General features: G+C 54.0%; 1 protein-coding gene across 2 annotated transcripts in view; it reads right to left on the bottom strand.

Moving 5' to 3' along the window:
• Positions 1-1,252: 1,252 nt before the first annotated feature.
• Positions 1,253-25,908, bottom strand: part of MASP1 (MBL associated serine protease 1) — a 29,906-nt gene continuing 5,250 nt past the window's right edge. Inside the window, exons 1-10 of one of the 2 annotated variants that reach the window (XM_068954382.1) lie at positions 21,435-21,593; positions 18,398-18,575; positions 17,831-17,962; positions 16,828-17,024; positions 16,313-16,460; positions 15,688-15,806; positions 14,021-14,099; positions 8,510-8,647; positions 7,429-7,503; positions 1,253-3,947 (exon numbers count right to left, since the gene is read on the bottom strand). In XM_068954382.1, the coding sequence (XP_068810483.1) occupies positions 3,052-3,947; positions 7,429-7,503; positions 8,510-8,647; positions 14,021-14,099; positions 15,688-15,806; positions 16,313-16,460; positions 16,828-17,024; positions 17,831-17,962; positions 18,398-18,473 (1,860 nt within the window). In that variant the 5' untranslated portion in view covers positions 18,474-18,575; positions 21,435-21,593 and the 3' untranslated portion in view covers positions 1,253-3,051. Of the gene's footprint in view, positions 3,948-7,428; positions 7,504-8,509; positions 8,648-14,020; positions 14,100-15,687; positions 15,807-16,312; positions 16,461-16,827; positions 17,025-17,830; positions 17,963-18,397; positions 18,576-21,434; positions 21,594-25,908 lie in introns of those variants that run through there. The other variant, XM_009682143.2, reaches the window with a different exon arrangement.

The raw sequence follows: 25,908 nt of genomic DNA, 5'->3' as shown, positions 1-25,908 counted from the left end.
GAGGAGGAGAAAGGGAAGGGAGTGTGGCTCTGAGTTAGCAAATCACTCACGTGTGCAGAGTTGAGCACCTCCGGTTCTTGTGGTGTCCCTTGAGAGTGCTTTGGTCTTGTGGTAAGGGTTTGAAGGGTCTGGTCTTTGTGGTAAGGGAGAAGCCTCTGAGGAGGCTACTCCCCCTCCAAACAACATGACTCCAGCGCTCTAGAAGTCTGTCCTGATATCCTGCCTAACTTCCTGGTGAGATCCAAGAAGCATCTGCCAGGGACGTTTTCAGCTGTGGCTGGCTCACCTCTGCAGCCCGTGTGAGCCACCTGCTCCCCATGCACCTAGGATGATCCTGAAGGAGGAAGGGGCAAATAGATCTGAGTTCTGGAAAAGCAGGCTCCCTGTATCCAGTCTGTTGTGGAGTCAGGGAGCTGTGGTACCTTGGCGTCCAGAGCCTCAAAAAAACTGTCATTGGATCTGTTTCAGGAGGCCCTTGGCCATTTTGTGCTCAACAAACGTCTGCTGATGCTGATGGTAATTAAAGACTGAGATTTCCCAGGGTGACCTGGATGCTCACAGGCACAGATCCCTGGGAGACTGGGTGCCTTTCAGACTTGTAAACCCATGGATGGATGAACCTGAGTGCGGACTTGAGAACTTGGTCTGTATATATGACATGGTATCCCATAGCACTGCTATAACTGGGCAGGCAGGATGACACTAAGCCATGTGAGACCCAGAATTGCATAGACTAGCTCTTCTAAAAAGCTCCTTTCAGACATGACTTGCTCCATTACCACTGCTCCCTTGTGCCTTCCCTTCCTTGACAGAAGTACAACACAGTATGACTATCTCTGCCAGTGTACAGAGAGGGTTAAACCCTGTCAGAGTGGGGGCTGAGTTCCCCATGCAGTGCATGCATTGGTGGCACTGGACTGCTTTAGTGTTTTGTTCATCCTCCTTCGATTTGCTGAGTAGAGAAGGTTTGCTGGGAATGCATAGGTCAGTTCATGTAGGGTTAAGGCTCTGGGGCTGGCTGCAGCAAGATCTCAACTCCTGTATGTTTTCTGTGCTCTGCAGTCCAGTCTCTGTGTTGGGCATAGGAGAACTGTGTATGACATAGTGCTGGCCTATGGTTGTTGGGGATGGGGATTCTCAAACAGAGAGCAGATGCAACAGGGAAGGAGCAAGAGGGCAAGGCAGAGACCTGTGACCAGCCTTTGCCCTCAACCCCTGACCGTCTCCTGCACAGAATGAAAGCCTCAGGGCATGAGGTCATAACATACGAAAATTTTATTTTATCCTCAGGAGGAAGGTTACACAGAACCACTCCTACATGACATCAGATATTTTACAGAGTGCAGTATCAAAAATGGAAAAAAAAATATATTGGAGTTACACAACATAGCCATATGTACAGTTCTTAGCGTATCTTCAAGATAGACCTGTTCCTTAGGCCTCCTGCTCCTCTACAATCTCTACAAATGGATTTTTGCATGACAGGCAAAATAGCAGAGTAACTCATTCACTCTTGACTCATTCCTTGTGCGGCAAAACTGAAGGAGGAGGAGGACAGGCCTGAAGGGGGCTAAATGGATGCAGGAAGGAGAGCAGGCACATTTATGTATGTTGTTAACAGCTACAGGAGGGCTTTGCTGGCAAGTGGAGGAGATGATGTCCCTGCTGAAGGAAGCTACACTCACCTGATCTCATTCCTCGGTGGGGCTTACTTCTCTGCACAGGTCACAAAGGAAGCTGAGGAAGATTCGAATCCTTATGCTACTCTGGACAAGGCGGGCTGAGTCTGCTGCTAGAGCAACTCGGACACACGCAATAGACCAGAAGAACTGTGAATGAACTCTAGACACTATCAGTAACCTGTAGACTAGCAAGGTCAATGGTCTTAAACACAACTAAAAGGAACTTGACTTCTGTGACAATGGATGAATCGCCATACAAGACTGCCCTGGCCCCCTAGAAGAGGTTAAACACCAAGGAAGGGCTGCAGGCATGTTGGCTCCGTTCTCACAGCTCTCAGTGCCAATAGTTCCATTTTCTCCAAAATGCTTCTGCTGAGAATAAATGTTTGTTATGTACATGTCTCCTGTCATACTAGCAAATGTGATGCTGTCTTGTGCGTTGGAGAACTCTCCTTAGGAGTTGTACTGTGGCTAGAAACCACCCCCAGATCTGGTCTAGGGGAGGACTGGAGAGGACTTGAGGTGATAGAGATGATGAATAGGGAAGGGAGGCAAGGTGGTTGCTGGATGTGAGGATGACACTGAGGACAAACTCTGCTCCCCATTCCTGTGTCCTTTGTGGGGTGCCCACCCCCACATGGTGGGTAGGGTAGCCCATTTGGGTCGGTGCCATCTCGGTAGCCTGATGGCATAAGGTCTCCAGGCATGGCTGAAGGCTAGGGCTAATGTGGAAACATCCTAGCATTCCCAGGGCCAGGTGGAGCATCACTTGAGATGTCATCAGGCAGGGACATTTGTTTGCAAATAAAAAGACTGGCAAGCCTCCAGTGCTCTCTCTCTGCTCCTCACAAGAAAATGCCATCATGCAGTGTGGGGGACCAGTGAGGCCCAGGCCTACCCAGCTGAGTTTTCCACATTGTCCTCAGCCCCTGTTGCTCCTGCGGTTACTTCGTCTAATGGGAAGAGCTGATGTGAGACCTTGGGATGTGGGGGAAATTCTCTGTGCGTAGCCTAAGGCTTAGGTGGCAGGAAATTGCCTCCTCCATCACTCTGCCTTGGTCACGGCTTGGAGGGAGCCTCCCTGGGAGCATGGGCAAGTTTAGGAGCCCAACAGTACGAGCTAAGGAAGCTAGCTGAGATCTGTCCCTTTGTTGCCCTCCCCCAGCTCCCTAGCAAACATTTCCAAAGACTACAAGCAAAGGGATGTGGGACCAAGCAAAACACATGACATGGAGGGCTGTCAAAGGCGTGGAGTGTGGCTGAGCCACTGTGTGGATACTGCTTGCGAAAGACCAGAGTCTGGAGCATTTTAAAAAACAACAACAACAACAACCCCCCCAAAAGCAGCAGCAGCAAGCTGCTTAGTCACTCATCTCTCCAGCTCAGGGTCCAGAAATGTCCACCTCTCGGAGGAGCCGGTTTTTTTCTCCACCCAGTCCACATAGTTGGAGACTTTGGTGTACACACCATACACCTGTTTGCTGCCGCACTCCTCTGGGCCACCCCATGAAACCAGCCCTTGGGCCACCCACCTCCGGGTCCCTGGATCTTGAATGACAAAGGCTCCCCCACTGTCTCCCAAGCAAGTGTCCTTCCCACCTTCATAGTATCCGGCACAGAACATGTTCTCAGTAACGCTGTAGTTCCCCGACCGGGACTCGTAGCTGGTCTTGCACTCTGCATGGAGCACCACTGGGAGTTTGACATACTGCAGGATGTCAGACAGTGTCCTCATGCCTGAGCTGATGATCTCGTCCACGGTGATGTTGGGGTTGGAGATACCCCAGCCAGCCACCAGCCCTAATGTGTTGGGGTGAGGCCCCTCCAGCTCATGCTCAAATTGAGGCAGGCAAACCGGCATGACATAGTTCCCCATGGTCACCTTCTCCTTCAGCTTGACCAGAGCGATATCGTGGTTGTAATTCTGGATGTCAAACTCCTCGTGGAGGATGATCCTCTCTACTGTCCGGTTGACAGCATGCATCTTGTTCCTCACATCATGGAGGGCAAGGTAGACGGTGACGTGCTCCTTGGAGACAGGGATGACGGTCTTGTCCCGTCGCTGTGAGCGGAGCACGTGGGCGGCTGTCAGCACCCAGGAGTCTGAGAGCAGGGCCCCGCTGCCAAACCATTTGTCATTGGGCACCCGGGACATATCCTCTACCACAATCAGGGCCTGCCAGGGGAAGAAGCCAGGCTCTGCGTTTCGCCCTCCAATGATGCGCTTGATGATCCCAGGCAGAGCACGAGCTGGCCGGCCACACACTGGAGACAAGAGGAATAGAACAGTTACTCCCAGCTGAGCAAGCACTTATCTAGGGAACAGCTGAAAAGGGACATCTGTGTAGATTATGCCACATGGATGGTTATCTTCATAGCCAAATGCTCGCTTATGTCTTTTTTTTTTCTGTAGAGGACAGCTCTCCTCCTTTTCCTGGTGGATGAAGCCTATCCTCTCTGCCATCCTCACCTTCTTTTGGCAGAATGCACTTAAGAGCTTGAAGCAGGCTGGGCACTGCGCCCCATCCCCTATGCTAACAAGTCCTTGAAGGTATGTCTGGGAAGGGAGCATGTCTGTCCTTCTCCAGTGTTTTGCTTCCTAAAGGCAGCCTCGGCTCCCTTTGTGTCTCCCTTGCCTGGTAGGACCATTTCTATTGGCCATGGCTTGCCTCTCCTTGGAGAGCGGCAGCGTATTGCTCTTCCACAAGGATAAGGGGGTGACACTTGCAGACCCTGTTAACCCCTACTGCTACGCAGGGACAAAGAGGACAGTCTGAAGCCTGCGTGGCTTGTACAGTTACTTCTGTGATCTAGGAGCCACCCTGTATTTCTCTAAGCCTGATGGCTCAGGCATGAGACTAGGACGCCTCAGTGCTAGTGCTGCCTCTGACACAACCTGCTATGTGACATGGAACATGCCTCATCACTCTGTTGGTTTGAGCTATTTCTGCAAGACTTTTGGCACGTGTAGCATCTTTGTTGGCTCGCAGCCAAAGGAAAATAGGGACCTTCGGATACCTTCATGGTGGGACAGAGGGCCTGAACTCCCCCTATATCTCTCCAGGGTGCACACACCCTGAAATGTGGCTGTAAGGTTCCCATGATTATGGCAACCTGCCTAAAATAGGCCATTTTTCAGCTGGCAACGAGACAGGATCAAAATCAACCTGAGCCACTAGTCTCCCATGCCAGAGCAGGGAAAAGGTGGCATCTTTGGAGCTGGGAGCTCCCTCTGGCTGCTGTCCTGGCTCTGTGGAAGTCCATCCATTCCTCATTTTGCAGTTTGGTTTCTGGAGTGATTTGTCTGGGTCTGCATCACTTCAGAAACAGAAAGGCAAAGTGAGTAATCCTGCAACCTCACGCTCTTCTGTGAGTTTGCTCAACCCCTCCCAGACCATCCTGCCGCTTGCCCGGCTCCTGCTTTCCATGTGCCAAGAAACCCAGAGGAATGTCGATGGGAGGACTGGAGACTTACGTCAGCCTAGCCCAGCCCAGCCTCACCCCTCGCTCTGGGGCCTGTCACGAGGTCCCTGTGGTCCCAGGGCTGTGGCATTCAGGCTCTCAGAGGAGTTGTGGCTGGAGAACGCCTGGCTGCGGGATGTTGCTTAGCACCACGGGCTGCTCTCCCTCCCTCTTGAGTCCTCACCACAGTTGTGGCAGCCAAACCAGCCTCTCTCTGCTCAGCTCCTTGGCAGACCTCGAGTTAATGTCTGAAGAGCCCCATGTGCTACCTGGTTTGCTTCTAACCATCTTAGCCAGGCCCTGCAACCTGGTGTGAGGAACAGGAGGATTTCAGCATGCTGAAGATAGCTCTGAAAGGGTTGGACTAGGCAGGCTGGACAATGACACGGAAGGTCATTGCCCTTCCACACCTGGAAAAGCCCCGAAATCCCAGCAGCACAGGTGTGTTCTGGGAGGCAGGTGGGAGGGAGCTGGGAGGACCGCTATCACCCCTCTCGGCCCACAAAGGGAATCCATGTCCTCCCAGGAAGGTGCCCTGACGCCCTCTGTGCTCCCTTGCCAGGGATGTGAGGCTGCAGAACCACACAGAAAAGAGAGTCTGACCCCCCAGGGCGATGGTGTCGGGCCTGTGGGCCAGCCTTGTAATCAGTTAAGCAGAGCTAACACTGATTTGTTGAGGCTGGGATTTGCTGCTAGGAAAACTGTAACTCCCACAGGCGGCATGGGAGTGTGCTTCTCTGTGCATTTAGCTCCTCTGCCTTTCCCAGTGCTGCAAGGAATAGGAAACATGCTTAGGCAAATAATTCCTGTGTCCCAGCCCAGCCCAGCTGTTCTGCTGCACCAAAGCTGACAGCCATCCCAGCGAGATGATTTTAGAGGAAGCGCATCCAGCCAAATATTTATTCTATTAAATTACATATCAAAAACGCTGACCAGGCTGCAAATGCTCCCACTAATGGCAGAGGCAGGCGCAGAGTGGCCTAGAAGAGGAGTTCCTACTGATAGCGAGGTAGCGTGAGACATGAGAAGATCTGAGGAGCAGCTGGCCAGCTGCTGCCTGCAGATCCCAATCTCAGGAGAGCGCCACCCTCTCTCTGGGATTTTCCATTTTTCTGAAGTTTCTCTGACTTCTGTCACTAATCAGGAGGGCTGGAAACGGCTCATGAAAGCAGCTATGGCCCCAAAAAGACGTCCCCATATGCTCCCAGCCCAAATTGTTTCAGGCTGAAGCATCAAGGAGGGATGAAGGGAGCAGCCCCTGAAATGAGCAACCACAAGCCTGGTTTCTGAGCTCCATAGGCACCAGGGTATTTCATGGGATCCTTCCTCTGGCCTTGGGATCACTTAACACAGCTGGACACTCTGCAGTACCCACTATGGGGCTGAGCCAGGTCCTGAGCCCCTGGGTACGGGGGGGGCTGCAGTTGCTGCGCGGCAGCTGAACCCCTATGACTCTCCAGAGAGGAGTCCCTGCACATCAGACCACAGCGCTTGTAACCCACACCTGGGGCTGCTGCCAGCTCCCCCCTGCCTGGCAGCCAGACCGGCTCCATGCTCAGCTAGGGCCAGCCAATGTCCCAGGGACTTTTGTTTGATCCTAAGTGGGCGCTTGGCCTGGAAACTTGCTGGCTGCAAACATTTCTGCCACTACTCAAAGGCTTAGGACTTTTCCTCCCTTGTGAACCAGCTGGCTTTTTCTGCAAGGCTTGGAGAGGTGCTAATTACTCCTGCATGCAGACACACTGCTAATGGGAGCTGACAAATAGCAGCACTGGGCAGGTAATGCTCTGCCCTTGGCTGCATGGCGTGTGCCACCTCTGGTGACTCTCGGCTGGCTGTGGCCAGCAAGCTCTGCTCTGGGTGCTGGGGCTGCTGGTTTCCTTCCTCTGCTGGATCAGGATGCTCGGAGCCGCCTGGGCAGCCAGGATGGCTGCAGGACCCCTGCTGCCTGAGCCCTGGCCCTGCATCACCACAGAGACGCCCTTGTCACTGCTGCTCAGAGGCACCCTCTGCACCTTGGCCATCCGGAGCCAGCACCCAGCAAGCCAGGATAGTAGGAGGCCTGTGTCCCCGTCACTTTCTTGGCTATACGTTGCAACCACAGGCAGGACACGTATAGCCCATGATACTAGCATGGCATGGTACTGCTGCTAGAGAGCATGGTCCTTATCAAGAGAAGCACCGGGTCATGTTAGGCACAGAGACAGCCCTGTCCCTGCACATCTCCCCTCTGCACCCCTCACTGTGGTACCAGCCACACTGCTCTCACCCCAGCCCCTGGTACCTGGTCGGCAGGATGGCAGCTTGGTCCCCAGCTCCTCACTCCTCCACACCCCCAATGCATCACAGGTGTAGGTGGCTGGAAGAGAGCAAAATGTTAGCTAGGTTGTGGCATGTGGGGCATGTGGCTTGGTGGGGGGGGGTGTTCTTCTGGAGTGAGAAGACTTTGCTCAGCCATCAGGGCCCTCTGAACACTTTTCTGGAGCAGGATGTGACTTCCCTATTAAGTCCTCTGTGCTCCTTTCCCTGAGGGGTCCTGGCAGTCCTGTCTCTGTGTGAGGGGCATGCAACCACCCTTGGTGTCATTGCCCTGAGGCCTCTGGAGGGCTTTGCTCTGCCTTCAGCCTTGCCTAGGAGCTGCTGTCCCATTAATGCTGCTGGTGCCCGTTACACTAATACATGCTGGATGCTCGGGACCAGATGCACAGGGCCAGTGGTTTTGCAGGGGGATGTGAGCAGGGACACTGGAATGGGAGGAAATCCTTTGGCTTTCCTTGCTGAGGGAGGAGGAGGAAGGAGGGCTGGAGCGTAAGCTTGGGCTCTGTGAAGCCCCTCCTGCTATCAGAGCTGGGTCTGAAGGGTGCAGTGACCTGTGGGACTTTGCGAAACACCTTCTGGTGTCTCTGTGGTTGTGGAGCGGAGGGATAACACGAAAAGTCAGCCTGCTGTGATCCCACTGCTATCTGCTTCTCTTGGCTCTCTTGGACATTTGGCTGTTGGGACAGGGGCTGCGGACCTAGGCAAGGCTGCTTTGAGCGAAAGGCTCTGCTTAAGGCTCTGCAGCAGCTCTGGGCCCCAGGCACAGCTGATGGATCTGGCTGCCCTGTGCATATGGCGAGCGTTTGCCACTCTTCTCTGCCAAGGCTCTGAAAGACATGGTCAAAGAACCATACAGTGCCAACTCTGTCCCACCTTGCTGCAGAGCAGGATGAGGCCAATCTGACACCCACTAGTAGTGCAGATGCAGGGTACATGTATATCGGTTATATGCACAGCCTGCTGCTTGCAGTGCATACCAGGCAGCCAACACACCCACCCGCACTGTGCTGGGGGTGGGGGGGGCACAGCCCTGCCCCACTGCTCACCGGTGCTGTTGGGTGCCATGTGGTAGTAGGGGTGCTGGCAGTGGTACTGGATGCCTGCCCCGTAGGTGGTGAGGTTGTTCCTGGAGGAGAAGGTGACAAAGCCATGCTCCAGCTCCAGCGGTGCTTTGCAGTCAGCAACTGAAAGTCAACACAGAAGGGAGGTTGAGCACCACGCCGTTTCTCAGGGTGCCTTGCCAGCAGGCTGCTAACGCTGGGCTTTAGCACACCGCAGCGGTCCTACGGGGAGGCCTATGTATCCCCTGTTCAGGGGAACGCAGGCAGTGCAGCCTGACATGCTTCCCCCTTTGGCAATTTAGTCTGCCTCAGGGGGCAGCTGGAAGCAGGCCAGCTCGACTCCTAGCCACCAAAGGACCATCTAACTCTCTACTCCTCTAATGTCTCTGTTTGCTTGGCTGCCTCTGCACCCTGCAGCAGGGAGTCTCCTCAGCTCCCTCCACACTGTCTGGAAAGGCTGTGGGGCTCCCTGAGGAGCGGAGAGCTGCTCCCTCTCCACCTTCACTGCCTCTCAGGGCATCAGGAGTCACCTCTGGCCTGCTGCAGAGGAGCTTAAGGGCCTCCAGAACTGTGCAGGGGAGGACATGGAAAGCCTCAGGCTGTGCCTTTGCTTAATTTAAGGTCTTGCCTCTCCTATCTCGCATAGGAGGCAAGCTCAGCCTCCTCTCTGCTCTCCAGGAAGGTGGTGGAGGAGATCCCAGCCCAGCTGAAGTACAGAGGTCCATTTCCCAGCTCTAGCCTTCTCCTCCAAGCCACGCCCCCATTGCATTAACCCCACCAGGCCTCCCAGTGCTCCTGTCTGTCCCCTGTCCACGGGCAGGGCTGCAGGCCCCTCACTGCCTGGCCCCATGAATTCCACCATCGCCTCCCTGCAAAGATGGGGCGCATGGGCAGCACTGCTGAACACCAGCAGGATCCCCCAGACTGCAGCTGACACCACGCGTGCCGGTGGAGACCCTGTGCTGGGAGCCCCTCCTGAGTTCTGCGTTCAGTGCGAGATCTTTCTGTTGAACCTTTGAGAGGGGAAGAAACTGCACAGGCAGGTAAGAACCTTTAGCGGATGCTCTGGGAGTATGTCTTTGCATCACCTGCTAATGGGCAGGAAAAAGCACACAGCGATTTACTGTCCCATGCATCGGTGGACTCCTTGGAGTGCCAGGCTTTGCCAGCAGCACAGCCCCATCCCTCCCGTCCTGGGTCTTGCGCACCAGGCAGTGCTGATCGGTCCTTACAGCTCAGGCTGAGCAACCCCAGGTCCTGGCTGTCCTGTGATGGCAGGAGGTGAAGGACAGAGAAAATGTGGCTTGGCTACTGTGCAGATGTCGGGGGGAAATGAGTAGACATGGGGAAGACCCTACCTGCTCCATCCCAAGCACATGGGCAGGTTTCACCCTGCTTCACCCACCCCTGATGTGGGCTCAGGGCCTGGTGGAGGGAGAAGGATTTCCGGGTGCTGTTGCCTTTCCCATAGCCTGTCCATGATCCCCTTCCTCTCCCAGATCCTTCACAGAGCTCTCACCAGCCTCTCCCCCAGCCCTTTCCCCCAGATCAAGCTTGTGCCACCCACCCTGAGAAGGATCCCCTATCTGTAAGATTGTTCTGCCAAAGCCAGGAGTTGCTCCGTGGGTGCCCCGTGGAAGCTGCTGACTACCTGTGGTGTGAGCGGTTGGCAGTGCATGCCTGGGTGACGCTGTGCAGCCCCTCCTGTCCCTGTCCTGGGGGACCATCCCCTGTGAGAAGGCAGGAAGCTGGCTCCAATCCTGTCTAGGAGATGCAGCTGTGCTGAGCTAGACCCTACCATTTTTAAGATGAGGGGTTGAGTAGGGCATGAGGGCCTTTGCAGGGAGCAGATCCTGTGGACCAAGGATGATGTGAACTCTGTGTGGCTCTTCTACTTGCTAGAGGGGTGGAGAGGTAGTTAAACAGGACAGGGAGCTGAGGACAGGAGCCCTAACTCCTCATGCAGTGATCCAGGCTGACCAAGAGGAAATCACCTAGAAGCAGCTGCCAGCCCCATGGACTTTTACCGATGCTCAGGGTTAGCCACCTGCCTGTGGGAGAAAACTCTGGCTTACGACAAAACGCTGCAGCCCACAGTTTTCCAGGGTCCTAGTTGACAGGGACAGCAGGCGATGGGAGATGGGTGCATGGGTGCAGTGCAGTTGGGAGGAGGCTCTTGCAGAGAGGCAGAGGAGAGGGACGTGGACCCCCACTCACTAGTCCTCCTGGGTCCTTGTCTGGCTTGAGCTTTCCTGCTCTCTGTGCTCGGGAGCATGGTGCTTTGGGGCTGTGGGCCAGCAACCACAGGAGCTTTATAAGGTGCTGGAGGATGCTGGGGCTTGCAGGAAGGAGGGAAGTGATATTCAGGGACCACTCCAGCTTGCAGGTTCTGCTCTGGGGCTGTTTATGGCTGCAGGGGGTAAGCTCATTAATGCACATGGCTTGTTCCCTACCTGTGCGTCGAACAGGCCTGGGGGAGGCCTGATGCCTGGAGAATGGTCTCTTGCACAGATATGTTGCCCCCCTCCCCATATCCTGGGTCTTGCCCGGAGGGATAGGAGAGCAAGTTTGTGCCTTCAGACCATTCCAGACTTTTGTCTTGAGAAAGGGGCTATTTAGTGCCAAGCTCCCCAGTGCACACCAATCCCTCCTCTTCCAGCTGCCAGACCACATCCCAGGTCCCTCCCAATGAGGCCCCCTGATGCACCCCAGGGCGCATGCCCTGGGACATGGATGAGGACAGACACATGGCTCTGATCTCCTCCAGCTGTGACCAGCCTGATGCCAGCTCATCCTTTCCTCTGCCAGGCCAGCAGGAGGGAGCAAAGGGGGAGCTGGGGAGAGTATCCCCCCATGCCCTGGTGCTCATGCTCAGTGCCCTGTGGGTGAAGGCACGCAGCTTCTGATGCCAACCTGTCCTCTGGGCCTCCCTTGCACGGGAAAGGTCTGCAAGGCACCAGGACGCTCGGAGAGAGGAGAGGAAGGAGTGTTTCTTATTTGTGATGCTGGGCCAGAGAGGAAGGACAGCGGGAGGTTAAATCCAAACAAACAAACAAACAGGCAGCCGTGCGCCGGGGTGGCTGTTCCTTGCGTAACTGTGATCTTTGAGGGGAGCAGAGCCGGGCCACAGCGTCGGAGCGGAGCCTGAGGGATGTGGAGGATGTGGCAGGGGCTCGCAGGAGCACCTGGCCCACAAGCAGCGATGCTGGGGGCCGAGCAGGCACCATTCATGTGAGACAGAGGGAAAGGGAACTTGATTCCAAATTTCTTTCCCCCCTCTGGAGCTGGAGCTGGAGCTGGAGTTAAGGGAGCACCAGGCGTGGAAGGGTTAAGAGTGCCATGCCAGTTAGACAAGCTGCAGAGATGAATTTGGCAGCTGGGCCTGAGACAAAGAGAACCTGCCCTGGATCCTGGACAGATCGGAGAGGGGCACCGAGACAGGCTGCCGTCTCGGCGGGGCGGCCAGCGCCAGCCTCACGCCGCCACTTGCTCCGAACTGGCTCTTCTCTCTGTCTGGTTGTCGGCTCTATCTGCAGCTGCGCCGAAGGCAGAGGGGAAGGAGGAGAGCAGAGAGAGAGAAAGCTGAATTAGTAGACGAGCAGAGAGAGGCATGCAGGAAACCCAGCCCCCAAAACACCAGAAATCGTTAATGAGTGACCCTATCGCCCTGGCGAGCCCTGTGGGGCGTCGCGGGCCCCGAGCTGCGGTGCAGTCGGTGCCATGCTGGGGACCCTCTCCGACTGCTCCGCTGCAGCGACCTGGGGCAGGGGCTGGGACAAGCCGTCATGGGGCTGGTGTTTTCTCTCGCCAGGCCGTGGAGCTGGATTTTATCCACCTTGGCTGTGAAGTTATCCATTTTTTTCATTTCTTTCTAAACCATTTTTGCTCATGCCTTGCCTCTCCCAGACATTCAGGGGAGGTGGGAGTCATTGCAGTTTGAAAGCCTGAATTGCCCAGTTAGGGGCTTCTTGGCTTTCCAAAAAAGCCCTGGAATTTCAGTGTAGTGATTTATATCACACAAGAAGGGACCAGTTCCAGCTTGCCTGGGATAATGTAGATAAACATTTCAATTTTCTCCAAAAGAATAATGCTTTTTTGGGTTAAAAATATTTACCCAAATTTTTGTTCTTTCTTTCTAGCCAATGACAATTTTTAGCTGATCTCTGCTCAAGCAGAGTGCTGGATAAAATCCATAGGAGACCGCCGAAGTGAGAGGAGTAGGACAAGGGAGTTCCCTTTGCAGGGCAGAGACATCATTGACCCCATACTTTTTAAGGAGCCCTTCCACATATGAAATTATTTAGCAGGTCTAAGAGCCTCCTGTTTTCCATTTTGAGTGAGCAAACGCTCAAACACCAGAAATACTCTCCTAAGGTAAGATCCACAATATCATTAAAATAAAAAGGATCTGCCCTGATGGGAAGAGCCTGGATCCCACATCCCTTGAATGAATGCATCTATTCCTGCCTCTCCTGGAAGGTCTTGGGACCTTCTCTGCATGTGTTTGTTGCTTTCCTCTTCTTTGGGTCAGCCTTACAGAAGATTATGAGGATAGAAGTGAGTGTCTCCCCAAAGGCTGAAGGGTAACAGCATGTGTTTGGGGAAACGAAAGAAGCATTATCAGGTACACGAAAAGTGCATCTCCCAAGCTTGAGCTGAGAGAGAGGAACTGGGTTAGATGAAAGAAGAGATGATGCAAATCCTTTCAAAAGGAATCTCCTTTCTTCTCCCCCTTTACCCTTTTTGAGGTTTTTAAATATTTGGGCAACTTTCTCACCCCTTTTACTTAGCACTCGGTTTGGACTAGGGCCTGGGACCTCTCCAATGCCCTCAATCTTGGTGGGCCCATTTGGATGGAAATTCGGACCAGGAACCAGATTATCGGTGTCCAAGATTTATCTAACAGATTGGGCAAAAACCTTTTACTCACCTGGGACTGTCTATCTCCCTTCCTCCTCCAGCAGAAACCATTCATTAATGGGCATCACCACAAAGGCAGTTCGATGCGAGCTGTGCCCGGTTTTTGCAGTTAAATAGGCTCTGAGGAAGCCCTGACCAATGCTAAAGCTCTCGTGTTTTAAATGGGAAAGAGTCTGCCTAGTCTTCGCTCATACTTTGAGAGCCGGATTCAGTTCCCCCTGAAGTCATCTGGAGCCCCCATGACCTAAGCATCCTTCACACCATGGTGGACCTATCTCAGACAGTGCTGCTTCTGGCCCTGCTGCTGGGGAGCCATCTCTCAAGAGCCAGGTTGGCTTTTTTTTTTTTTTTTTTGACAGCGAGACAGTAAAGCTGGTCACAAATCAAGTTATTTGGACCAAGCCCCATTATGTTATCCAAGGAAGAGCCAAAAGAGCTTTGCAGAGTTACGTAGCTGCTTTGGCTTGGTACACATCTCTGAGTAAAGGAACTCAGCTCTGGCAGGGCAGCTCCATTTAGCATGGAACAATTTCAGCAGAAAAAGGGCATTGGCAGGGTGGGGAAGGGTGTCCTTACTTTTGCAGACAGGGATCTTGTTACTCCATGTCCCGTCCTTTTGACATTCAATCTGGAAGGAGTCGCTTTCCAGGTTATCCTGTGCAGAAGATGCCAGTTAAAAATACCATCAACTGACTAGGCAAGGAAATGCTGCTCTCTATAAAAAATCAAAATTCTTGGTGATTTAGTCAAGATATATCCAGATTCCCTGGAAGAGGACTTTCAGAGTTAAAAATCATTAAAAAATCATAATAAGAGTTCAAAGAGTTTTCTTTTGCTTAGTACTAGCAGCTCAGTGGCATGCTGAATGCAGAAGAACTGGAGACAGTTATTCATATTCTGGGTGCTGGATTACTATGACCAGGAGTGGGTAAGGAAGCAGCTCTGCACAGAGGATGAGTCTGGGAGGAGATTAAAGGAATACCCAGCTCCATGTCGGAAGTCAAATCGGGCTACTGGTTTGGAGGGAAGACAGCCACCACGTGAGTCACTCGCACTCCCTGTGGTGCTCAGCTGTTTCCCGGAGATGGCCTGCCAAAATCCCAGCCCCCTTGACTTGCTGAAGCATTCACAAAGTCCCATAGGACCACCCGGCCAGCCGAGGCTGGCTGCCGGCACGCCTGGCTGCCGGGCTTCCCTGGAAGCCAAATCAGAGCCCTCCGAGAGGGGTAGCAGGCAGTGTCCTGGCAGCTCCCCAGGGGCTTTTACTGACTTTTTCTCTTGCAGAGGTGCCAAGTCTTGTATCCTCTGAGCTGGTCAGCTCCAGAGGGATGCTGAGAGGATGTCTCAGAAAAGTGCCATTTCCTCTCTCCTCCTGCTTCTTTGGAAAGGAATGTTTGTGGCTTTCAGAGGAGGCTTCATACTTGCCCTGGGGAGGTAGGAAGGGTGGTGTGGGGATCATGTTCACTCTCCTAAGTGGAGATGCAATGGCTTTGGGAGGACCGAAAAGCCCCTGGTGCTCAGGAAGGAAAGAATCTTATTTTGGGCACACAGAGACAGGCAGATCAGAGGAGGGCAATGACTGGGTATTGCACATGCCTGAGAAGCCAGGGGAAGGACTGGGCTAGCCGGTGTAACAAGGCACCAGGGGATCCACTTGGCAAATGCTTACAAATTGGTAGAGTGAAATGGGGAATAGTCTTTCTGTGCCTGCTGTGGGTGCGACGAGGAGTCATAAATGCTATGTCAGAAGAGCCCACTCTAACAGTGAGAAAACTCTTCTAACAGTAAGGGTAGATGTGGCCAGGGAACATCACTCCCGAGTTTGGGAGAAAGGACCACCTACCCTAGGGATATTTGGAGACAGGCCATCAGCACACCCTTGGGGACTGAGCCTGCCTTGGGTCAGGGGATGGATTGCCTGGGTCCCTCCAACTATATGACACACATGTATCTTGCCTATGGTGGGCAGATCAGCTGATGGCAGCAGAAAAGCTAAGTGCTACTGGAGCCTGGCAAAGCCTAGTGGCAGTGTGTGATGATGAGTCACACCACAGTGCTTGGGTCTTGTTGCTTTAGAAGAGCAATCCTCTATTAAACAAGGACATAGGGAACCTTGAGTCCCTTCAGTCACTTCAGAGCCCTATCCACAGAAGGGCTTTTGCTTTTTCAGAGATCTAAGATGAAAATATGAAGGACCCCTCCCTTCCTCCTGAGGCGCTCAGCTCCATGCTGTCACTCTTTACCTTCAGAACTTTGTATCCGGTGTTGCAGCTGATGACGATCTGATCTTTGAACGTGTACTTGGCTTGGGAAGGCTCGATTTTCCCATTGATTGGTGGTTGCACCAATGGGCATGGGTTCCCTTGAATAAAGAGCAAGTAAAGTAAAACAAAGCTCAGCTGAATCACTGGAGCAAACAGAGAATCCCAGCTCCACCATCTCGTCCCCTTGGCAGGGAAGCCCCCCTGCCCTGCTCTTTGCTATTAGCCTACGCTACCAGAGCTAGGCTGGGCTCTTTCCCCCCAAGGAGAGGAGGCTCCAGGTCTCTCCCTCAGTCCTGGGCTGCCCCTGGTTTTGGGTGTTACAGGCCTGGGAGTGAATAACAGTAGCTTGTGCAATTATCCTGCCCAGAACTGCATTGCTTTGCAATGTGCTCCCATTCCAGGGCCCAAACGGCATAGGAAGAAAAAGCGCCCTTCGAAGGGAGGTCTCCATGTTATTGTCTCCCTCTCTTTGTGTGATCTCTGGCACAAGTCCTTTCCAGAGGTAGGATCATGGACCACCAAACTTATACTCTCCACCTGCAGGGTTTACAAAATTCTTCGCCAGCCCCAAGCCTAGAAAATGGAGGGAAGCAGCAGGATTTACCAATTGCTGTGTACGACAGCTTCCAGCCCCTGTTCTCTCCTGAGTTGTCACTGTGGAAGAGGATCTGCACGCTGTTGGTTTGTGTTTCAATGCGTCCCGGGGATTTCTCTCCACAGAAAGGACCAAACTCCCTACGTCCAGCTTTGATCTGCCAGGGGAAACAAGAGTGGGTGGCTTGAGGAGGAGGCATAAACCCTGGGGACTCACTTCACCCTGAGGCTGATGGATGGGGACACTTCACTGCAGTGGGTTCACTGGGGCTTATGCACCATATGGTGATGGGATGTGAACAGCTTCTGGGCCCAGGACCAAAAAGAGGTCATTGCCTCAGAAGGGTAAAATCAGACGTAGTGAGAGACATGGGTTCAATCAAGCACTGGGCTCCTGCTGGCTTTATCATTCGCACTTAGACTGGGGCAATTTTGATTCTATCACCAGGGACCATCACCCAGTAATACTGGGGAAATGACAGGACGAGAGAGTAGGATAGGGGAAACACACAGAGCGCAGCTCACCTTGATGAAGTCATAGGGGCAGGTCACCTCAGGGTGGTCTTCCACGTCGAAACTGTCCTCGAAGCTCAGGGTGATGAAGAAGCCTTCCTCCAGCTCAATGCGGTACAAGCAGTCTGAGCTTTTGGGGTAGGGGCTGGGGAAGTCGGCGCTGGTGACCACCCCGCTCCTCTGGGTGAAGAGGTTGTCACTGCACTCCACTGAAACACAGCCACAGCTCGCTCAGCGCCCGGCCAGCCAGCACTCGGCCCTGGCCACGCTCAGGAGCCCCTATGGACTTGCCTTCCCAATACTTGGCTTCTCCTCATATCCAGCCACCCCATGCTCAGCCTGGGCAGGTGGCTGCAGAGAAGTCCTCTATGGTTTTTAGCCCCAGTACAGGGCTGAAAGGGCTGTTAGCTCTCCTATGACCTTGACTGGCATTGCACACATGTTGCAGGCCTTGTGATAAGAGACATCTGGCTGCTTGACTCCCCCTCATCCCAGTTACAGATGCATCTGGCCCTTCCTGCACCCAGCTTCCTGCCTGCTCAGCCCCATAGCAGGCATGGAGTGGGGTCCGCTGGGTGGGTCAGGGTAACAGGGGAACCATGCTCATGGCTCTGAATATGGGTCCATACAAGAAAGACCCAACATAGCCATCTTCCAAACATGTCTTTAACATGGATTGTCCCAGGGCGAGAGCTAATCCCAACTAATCTATATCAGCTCATTCAGATTTAGAGCAGAAGCTAAACTTTTTCATTTCTCTGTCTCAAGTAGGTCTCTACTCTGTCTTGAGTAGTTGAGGAGCTCAGCCCATGGGGGAAACCACTTCTTCCCATGCAAGACGACAGCAGGTCTCGGGCACTGTCTAGTCCCAGGCTATCAACTTGTAGAGGAAGAGGCACTTTGTCCCTCCTGGGAGCAAGAGAGAGTAGTTTTGCCTGTGTTTTGAAGCTCTGTGGCCTGCTCAGGGCCCTCTCTGTGTGACCATCCCCATGTCCGAGCTGTGCCTGGACGTTACCTTTGCAGGTCCTGTTGTCAGAGTGGAGGATGTAGCCGAACCTGCAGGAGCAGTAGTACCCTCCGATGTAGTTGTGGCAGTAGTGGTCACACGCCAGCTCCTCGTCACTTTTCTCCAGGCACTCGTCCACATCTAGGGTGGACGGGGAAGAGACAGAAAGGAAAGGAGGTCACCCTGGGACCCTCTATATATCCCTCTCCACTGAGGCATTTGTCACAGGCACTGAGAAATCAGTTGTCCCACAGGGTCGATCACATTGCAGACATGGCAGGGTGGAGAAGGAGCAGAGGATCAGTGGAGCAGCTGGGAACAGGTCCTTGGCATGCAAGGTTTTGCTAGGGCACACAGCCACCAGTATGTCTCAACTCTACAGCCTCTCTACTGCATCACAAGTACCCAGTGAGTCCCCAAGGAGCAGGGGCTGGGCTGCCCACAAAGACCTCAACTTCTCTTATTGGGTCCCTGGAGGCAGGGGCTGGGATGTGATCCTAGCTGGGGGGACCCAAAGGGCAGTGAATTTGTTGCACTACCCTAGCAAGCTAGTCCTGGAGGCCAAGTGCTTCTTACCCACAGCTGTGTAATGGGCATCAAAGCCCGTGAAGCGTTCCTCGTTGGAGAAGTCGGACCTGAAGGTGAGCCCCATGTAAGGACCCGGGGACAGGATCACTTGTTGGCCGGGGGCCTGCTCTGTGTCTGTCGTCTCCCTGCCGCAGAAAGTTGCCAGCTCTTGGTCTTCAGTTTCAATCTGTCAACAGAAAGATCGATTTGGTGTTTGGCATGGCTCAGGGCTTGTTATCTGGGCTCTGCTCAGCACTTAGCTCTGTAGAGGAGCCAAGCCAGTTTGTGCGGTACTGGGCATGCCCACATCCTCCTGCTACCAGACTGTCAAGTAAATTTATGTGGTTTGGAAGAGCCTCTGGAGAGCCCTCTTGGTCAATGCTTTCACCTCAGCCCTCCAAACATAGCCACACTGGGGCTCAGGAGAGTACTCTAACCCATCGGTCTGCCTGGCTGCTCAGAGCCTTTTCCCCTCTGTGCTTTCCACATAGGAGGAGATAACTTCCCATCTGTACAAATCAACAGCCCATCAGCAGCCCAGACACTCAGGGCTGAGCTGGTGATGAGGAACCACAAGGCTTCGGAGAGCTCAAGCGCTGCACACTTTGCGCACCTTTCTTGGCCCCAGCTGTTCCGCTCCAGTGCAGTTCCCTTTCCTTTGCAACATCAGGTCCCCTTAGTGCTGCAAAAGCCAGCAGACTTGTCCCAGCCTCCTGGGGCTGCCTGGGATTTTCCAGCAGGTTGGAAGCGCAGCGTTTGACAGCTAGAGCCTAAGGACACATTGCTTCAATGCAGCGCTGAGCTCGGGCCTGCGCTGTGGTGCCTGTGTCCCCTGGCCCCCTTTACACCCAGCAGGGTTGGGATCCAGCCCTGGCACTGCAGACATGCAATTGCAGCACCTGAGCGTGGGCAGCTCTGCTCCCCAGGGCACCCTATCCCTCTCTGCCCTGCACTGCCTCAGCCCTCCCAAGGTGGGCTGCAGCTGGGTGATCCAGGGAGCCTGGGCACCTTTGGAAAAGCCATTTCCAGCCTTTTCCCCTTCACCTACATCCTGGGTGTAGAGAGTTGCTGGCAGTTTGTAAGGAGAGGGTGCAGGAAGGGATCCGGTTTGGGAGGTGAGGTGAGAGCGTGGGCAAATGCTGCAGAAGAGAGCGTGTGAAAATCAGCCCCAGGTTGTGTGATTCCTGCTCGGAGCTGCCGGTACCTGAGATGCCTCCTCCTTCCGCCCACTCATCAGTGCAGCAGCATCTGTCTGATGGCTGCAGGGCCAGGTGGTGGTGTTGGGAGGGTGCTTGGACCCCCAAGGAAACCCCCTGCCCCTTGACCCCAGGGATGCTGAGACAGGAAGCAGAGCAGACAACCAACTAGCAGCGCCGGTGTGAGAGCTAGAGGCAATGAGTACTCTGGGGGAACCAGGCATTAATCACTTCTACTTCAGATGTCTCATGCTCTGGGGTTGCTTGTCCTCTCTGCACTACATGGTCCCCATGCATGTCCCTGTTATCATCACCCCTGCCTGCTGGGAACAAGCCACGCATGGCCTCACTGCTAGCCTATTTGGAGAGGCCACAGCCCACGTCTCGTTTGCATCAGGTCAATCAGGTCTAACTTGCAATCAGCTCTAATGTGGATGGTGTTTCTGTCCCTCAGGCTGGGCTGCACAAGCTTGGTCCTGTCCTGGCTGTCCCTGTGTGTGTCCCTGCTGCTCAGGTCCCAGTCAGTCCCAAACGTGCAGCTCCAGGCACGTTGACTCAGAGCCACGTCCCACGGCCTGATGGGCGCTGGGAGAGGCTGACGGGCTAGTGTGCCCAGCTGCCATCCCAGGGCGCTCGATAGCCCCTATGTGCATACCTTTAAAGCATGGCCTTGTTGGTGCCTGGAGTCACTGCAATTGCTGCAGAAAACCCTCCTGCTTTCCCTGGAAACCCCCTCCCCTCCTTTTTCCTTGCCGTTTTCCCCAGGAATATTTCAGGTTTGAGTCCCTGTGATTCCATCTCGGTCTCCTGCCATCCCACCCCCCCCAACCCCCTTCTTGGTCACAACATCTCCCAGCTCCAGTGCCCAGCTCCCTGTCTGCTTTTCCCCAGGAGATTTGAATATGAATAACCCCTCGGCAGAGGAATGCGGGCTCCCTGAGCAGGCCAGCCTGCTGCCGCTCATGCCAAGCGGTGGCTATTGAGGCTGCGAGGAAGAGAGCAGCCCCCCGGCACGAAGAGCAGGGAGCCAGCAGCCGAAGCGCAGCGACTGCAATGAAGCGTCTGCGGGGAAGCGGCCCGACTGGCTGGGAACCGCGCAGCGTTGCAAGGCCATCCCGGGTTTGCCTTGGCCTTGGTGATGCGACATCCCCATTGCGCTGCCGCCCTGGGCTCCCACAGCAGCCACCAGCACCTGGAGACCCTCCGGGCTGGGGCAAGAAGGGAAATTTCCTAGGGCTGAGCATACAGGCGGAAACTTGCTCATGCCAGGGAAAGACGACATGGAAATGGCAAATCAGCATGCCTTGACATTGCCTCCAGCTATTTTCCATACTCTCATACAAGCCACAGCTGGCCAGAAAAGAGAGAGACTTTCCGATGATAAATTTTGAGAATTTGGAGAAAAAACATGCGTCCCACATTGGGACAAAAACCTAATTCAATTTTGTGTGTGTGTGTAAAAGAGTTCTGAAAAAAACAAACAAATAAAAAGTAATTTGGGGTCCATCTGGTTTCAATCACATTAAAATATACTGTGGTGCTTTGGAATTTTTTTAAAATTTAAATTAAAGAACAGTTCGAAACGAAATATCATTTCAAAGTGAAAAACAGGAGCTGCCACCTCCAAAAGTGTAAAAAACTGGCATTTCAGCCACATTAAAAAGTGTACTGCTTTTCCTTCCCCGACGTGAAATCTCATCCGAGGCAGTGTGAATACAGGACACGCGGCATTTTTTGTCCCAAGGAGCTGTTTCCAGCCGTCTCCTCTATTCTCAGGCCAGCCCTGGCTGTCACCTCTGCCTGCAGGGACGCGTGAGTCGCGGCCGTGAACTCATCCCCTCCCCGCTGACCTGAAACCGCACCGGAGCCGCTGAGCAGCGGGATGCAGCGGGAAGCCCTTCCCGTGCAGCCCTGGCCAAGCCTGGGGTCCCGGCCCGGGGAGCGGCGGGACGAGGCCCGGAGAGCTGCAGCCGACGGCATCCACGGCCCCTTATCTGTGATGGGTCCCATGCCCCGAGACACAGGGAGCAGATACAGCCCTCCGGCAGTAAACTAAACAGAGAGGTCATCCTCCCTGGTTAATATTTGCTGCTGCTGCTGAGGACTGTATACTTTTTCGTAGATCATTTACATCCAGCGAGCAGGCTAGTAATTAAATCCTGGTTGTTTGTTTGGAATTTCTCCCTCCAGGGTCACGATGTCGACGTTTTCACTAGAGAAGATGTGTCCCTGAGGGAAATATCAATTGCTGCGGAGAAATTCCCTATAAAAATACGCTGAAAGAATCCTCCTTTGTAAAATAAAATATAGCGACACTCTTGTGCCTTAAATTTACCCTTACAGAAGCCAGACAACCAAGTGCCCCTGCCTCCTGCTGTCTTTCCAATTTCCGCTTTGCTCCCGGGCTCATTGTTCGGATTTCTCTCCCCAAGGAAATGGAAGGAGTCAGTGGTCCCTCCCCGAGCTGGGGCTCTTTCCCCTGCATTTTGGCTTGGACTGTGACTAAGGGGTTGGTGCGATGCAGTGGGAGGTGGTGAAAGAAGCTGTGCAGCCTTGGTGCCCCACGCAGGTTTCCCTGCTGGGACTGGGGGTCTGGGGCACCCCGGTTCAACCAAACGCTCGGTGAGGAGGAAAGCCTTCCCCAGGACATCAGCTGCTGCATCAGAGCAGCGGCACTTCAGAGATACCTCCTGCAATGGGTGAGTTAACGAAACTTCACAAACCCCAAGTGGAATTTGGCCTGGCGGCTTGATATCTGCCACCGGAAAAGAGCACGAAGCCGCAATAAGGAAATGCAGCCGCCACCCCCTCCCTCGGCCCTCCAGGAATGCACTAATTGGACTGATGAGGGCCAAACATACCACTTGTAATATATATAAATGGCTCATTAGGCAGAGAAATTGCAGTGCTGGGCTGAAGACACTGGGAACATGACATGGGGAGGAGATGCTCAGAGACAGGGAAGGGCACGGAACAGCCCCTACAGAGTCGCCTTGCAGTTAACGTGCATGAAACAGGACAACACCCAGACTAATGGGGCTTTCGCAAAATGACTGGTGATGCTACTGACTGTTGGAAACAAGGCTGGGACGGGACAGCCCAAGCCAGGAGCAGAAGCCTGTGTCTTGGCTTCCCAGAGATCATCTCCCCAATATGCATGTGTCTTCTCCCCGATACATGTCCATTCTCTCACTGATCTGCTTTCGGGGTCCTTCAGCATGCAAACGAGCACCTGAATTCCCACAGCAACATGCACAGCAGCTCAGGACAAAGTGCTCTCACTGCAGCAGGACAGGGAGGATGGGAGGCTTCTCCTGCTGGGGACTTGGCTCAGCATTTCGAGACTGTCTCCTCCTGCGGTCTTGCTGTGCCCACATGCCCTAATTCTCCAGGATGCCTGAGCTGGGCTTGCTCCCTCCTAGGGTGTGTGAGATGGGATACCAGGGTTGCGATGGAACTGCTTGCTCCTTTCCCTGGCTGTTCATCCCACTTCCCATTTGGGGCTGCATCGGGGGTGACTGTGGCCCCTAACTGTGGGGGAGTGGCCAGTATCACCAGGCTCCTCTGGTCAGAGCCGTCATGATGGGAAATGCAGGCAGCAAAGCTCTTGGCTCTTCTGTCCTCCTGGCTGCCTCCGGGAGACTTGACATGCTCTGCTTGGGATCCTAAAGCCCCAGGGCCCTGATTACCCCCAGCTGAGCCTGGTTGAAGGCATGACCCCCCCCCCCACAGTTCATACCAAGCCCTGACTTTTTGTTTTCTCCCCTCCCGCTCTCTCTGAGCAGATGAACATGTAAATGGGACTGTCATGTGTTCCCCAGTGCCCCAGGCTGTGCATGGCCCCAGATGTGGCAGCAGGCTCCTTCCTCAGCCCCACTTAGCACTCCAGGGGCTGCAATGGCGCAGTGCACCCATAGTCTCTGCAAGGACCATAGTGCATGGCATGAGGCTGCGGTGCAGCATGCAGCCCTTCACTGGTGTTACCCAAGTGCTGAAAAGCAGGCAAATATGGGCTTCCCTCTCCATAGCCTTGCAGGCAGGAGATGGCAACCTCTGAGCCAAGGATGCTGCGTGCAATGCTGGTCTGTGACATGCCCTGAATGCCACGCCAAACTTTAGGGAGCTGCCGCTAAACTTTAGGGAGCTGCAGCTCCGTCACATCACAAAGCTGTCACAATTGCCCACGAGCTGCTTTCTGGAGCCGGGACATTAACCGCTTACTCTCCCTGAGCACTGTGTCCCCAGCGTGGCCATACCCGCTCTCGCCTTGCCAGCCTGACACGTGCTGGCTCCCTGCAAGGCCATGCTGCGTTGCCCAGACAAGGGGGATGGCAGTGACTTTGCCCATCTCCCTGCCCAGGGACAGCATTGGCTCCACCGCAGCCAGGGACGGAGTTGCGGTGGGCGCCCAAGGAACAGCCCAGCATGGCTGCGCTTGCGGGATGGAGGCTGAACGTATTTGCAGCCACCATTTTCACCTTAGCTCCATCCCAGGCTCCTGGGTGTTAGTACACACAGAGTCATAGGAGACCTGCTCCCTTATGTGAGCACCCAAAGGCACAGAGCCTCCCTGGGGACATGGGCTTGAAGGGCAGCTGCAGAAAAGTGCCCAAAGTGCCATACCTGGGCTGGAGAGGCTAGGCATAAAGGGAGATTTGTCCAAGGGAGGCCTCGGTCGGGTTGCAGGAGATGGGATGCATGGGACCCACAAAGCACCACAGACCCCCTCTGCCCTCCTCCATCATCCACAGTTGAATAGACCCTCTACAGGCAGGCACTGTGCTTGTAGGAGTGAAAGGAAAGCCTTATGGCATGTGCTGAAATCTGCCAGGCCTCAAGCACGTGTCATTTCTAACTGGGACCTAGTGGCAGGGCTTGGGATGAAGAAGGGTAACCCCACCAGGACTGTGAGCCTACAAGGACTCATCATAGGCTGACTGTAGGGAAATCGTCTCGCCAAAGGCCCTGTCTTCATCTTCTTCATTCAAGATCTTGGTCCCAGCTGCACTGCCAAACCCTCAAAGGCTGTCAGGGCTTGACAGAGTATGTGCAAAAACACACAGATAGGACCTCAGGCTCGGTATCCCTGACCAGCTGCGGGATTTAGACATGAAGGCCTCTCAGAAGTGAACGGTGAGCAGCAAAGCCATCTAATCTCTATGTGCGGTGTAGGAAAACTGCAGGCTACTTTGCATGCTCCTTCTAGCAGGACCCATCTCCCCATGGCTGGCCTGAAAAGCACCTCTATGACAAATTGACTCCCATATGGGGTGAATACCAGCCTGGAGGTGCTCCAAACTTATGACCCAAAGCTGTGACATCTGCTTCCCAAAAAACCCTGTAAAACCACAGTGAGGTTTTGAGTCACAGCCTTGGAAGTTTCCCTTGCTTCCCCCAGTTCAAGAGAATGCAGAAATTCAGCCCAAGCTGAGCCCTTCTGTCCAGCCTGAGGTAGGAGCCTCGCACAAAAAGCCACTCAGATTTTGTCTCGCAGCTCCCTGCCTCTGCCACTGCTCTCCCCTGTGACACTCGTCAAGTCACTTAACCCACTTTTCCCAATTGCAGCCACTGCTTTCTGGGTGCCTTAGGACAGTGCAGGAGACTTGAAACGCACAAGCGCTCAGCACTTGCAGCACCCTGGAAGGGAGCCGAGCTCTGCACCAATTCAGGTGAGACCCCCCCACATGAGGTACCCCAAATCAGTGGTGAGAGGGACCCAGGGATGCCTGGCAGAGCTGTGCCCTGGCAAGGCTGGGGACAGAGCCCACGGAGGAGCAAACATCCCTGCTGTCTCAGCAGGGCTGGTGCAGCATGCCGGACGGAGAGCTGGAAGGCATGAGTTGAGCAGAGAGCACAGAGCCCAGCGTCCACGGCTGCTTGTTCCCCGTCCCTCCTGGGCCTGGCACCTGATTCAGGGCACGGATCCAAAAGCCTTGGAGAGGCTGTCTTTGACTCACTAAGACCCTGAGCTTCCAAAGGCAGCTTGTATGCTGGTGTTTCCTACCTGCGCAGGGCTGACCTTCTTTGAGTGCATATTTTGGCAGGTGACTGTCCCTCATGTACCTTCTGGCTCACTCCCTCCCTAGGCACCTCACTCCCAAAAGCACTACTCACAGCCTTTGCCATCTTCGTTTGCACAAAGTATCCCCCTGGCCTGCAAGCATTTCTTTTGGAGCTGCATGTTCTTTTTATATATATATATATGTGTGTGTGTATGAATATATCTATATATGTAAATAAACAACTATTGTTTTAATTAGCCATTGTTTCAGAGCTCTGGAAACTGTTCTCTTCTGAAGACCACCCCGAAGGCAGAGATCTGTG

Source organism: Struthio camelus, chromosome 9, assembly GCF_040807025.1.
Source record: "Struthio camelus isolate bStrCam1 chromosome 9, bStrCam1.hap1, whole genome shotgun sequence".
Classification (NCBI taxonomy): Eukaryota; Metazoa; Chordata; class Aves; order Struthioniformes; family Struthionidae; genus Struthio; species Struthio camelus.
The sequence above is the reverse complement of the archived record's forward strand: the minus strand, read 5'-3'. Positions and strand labels throughout refer to the sequence as shown.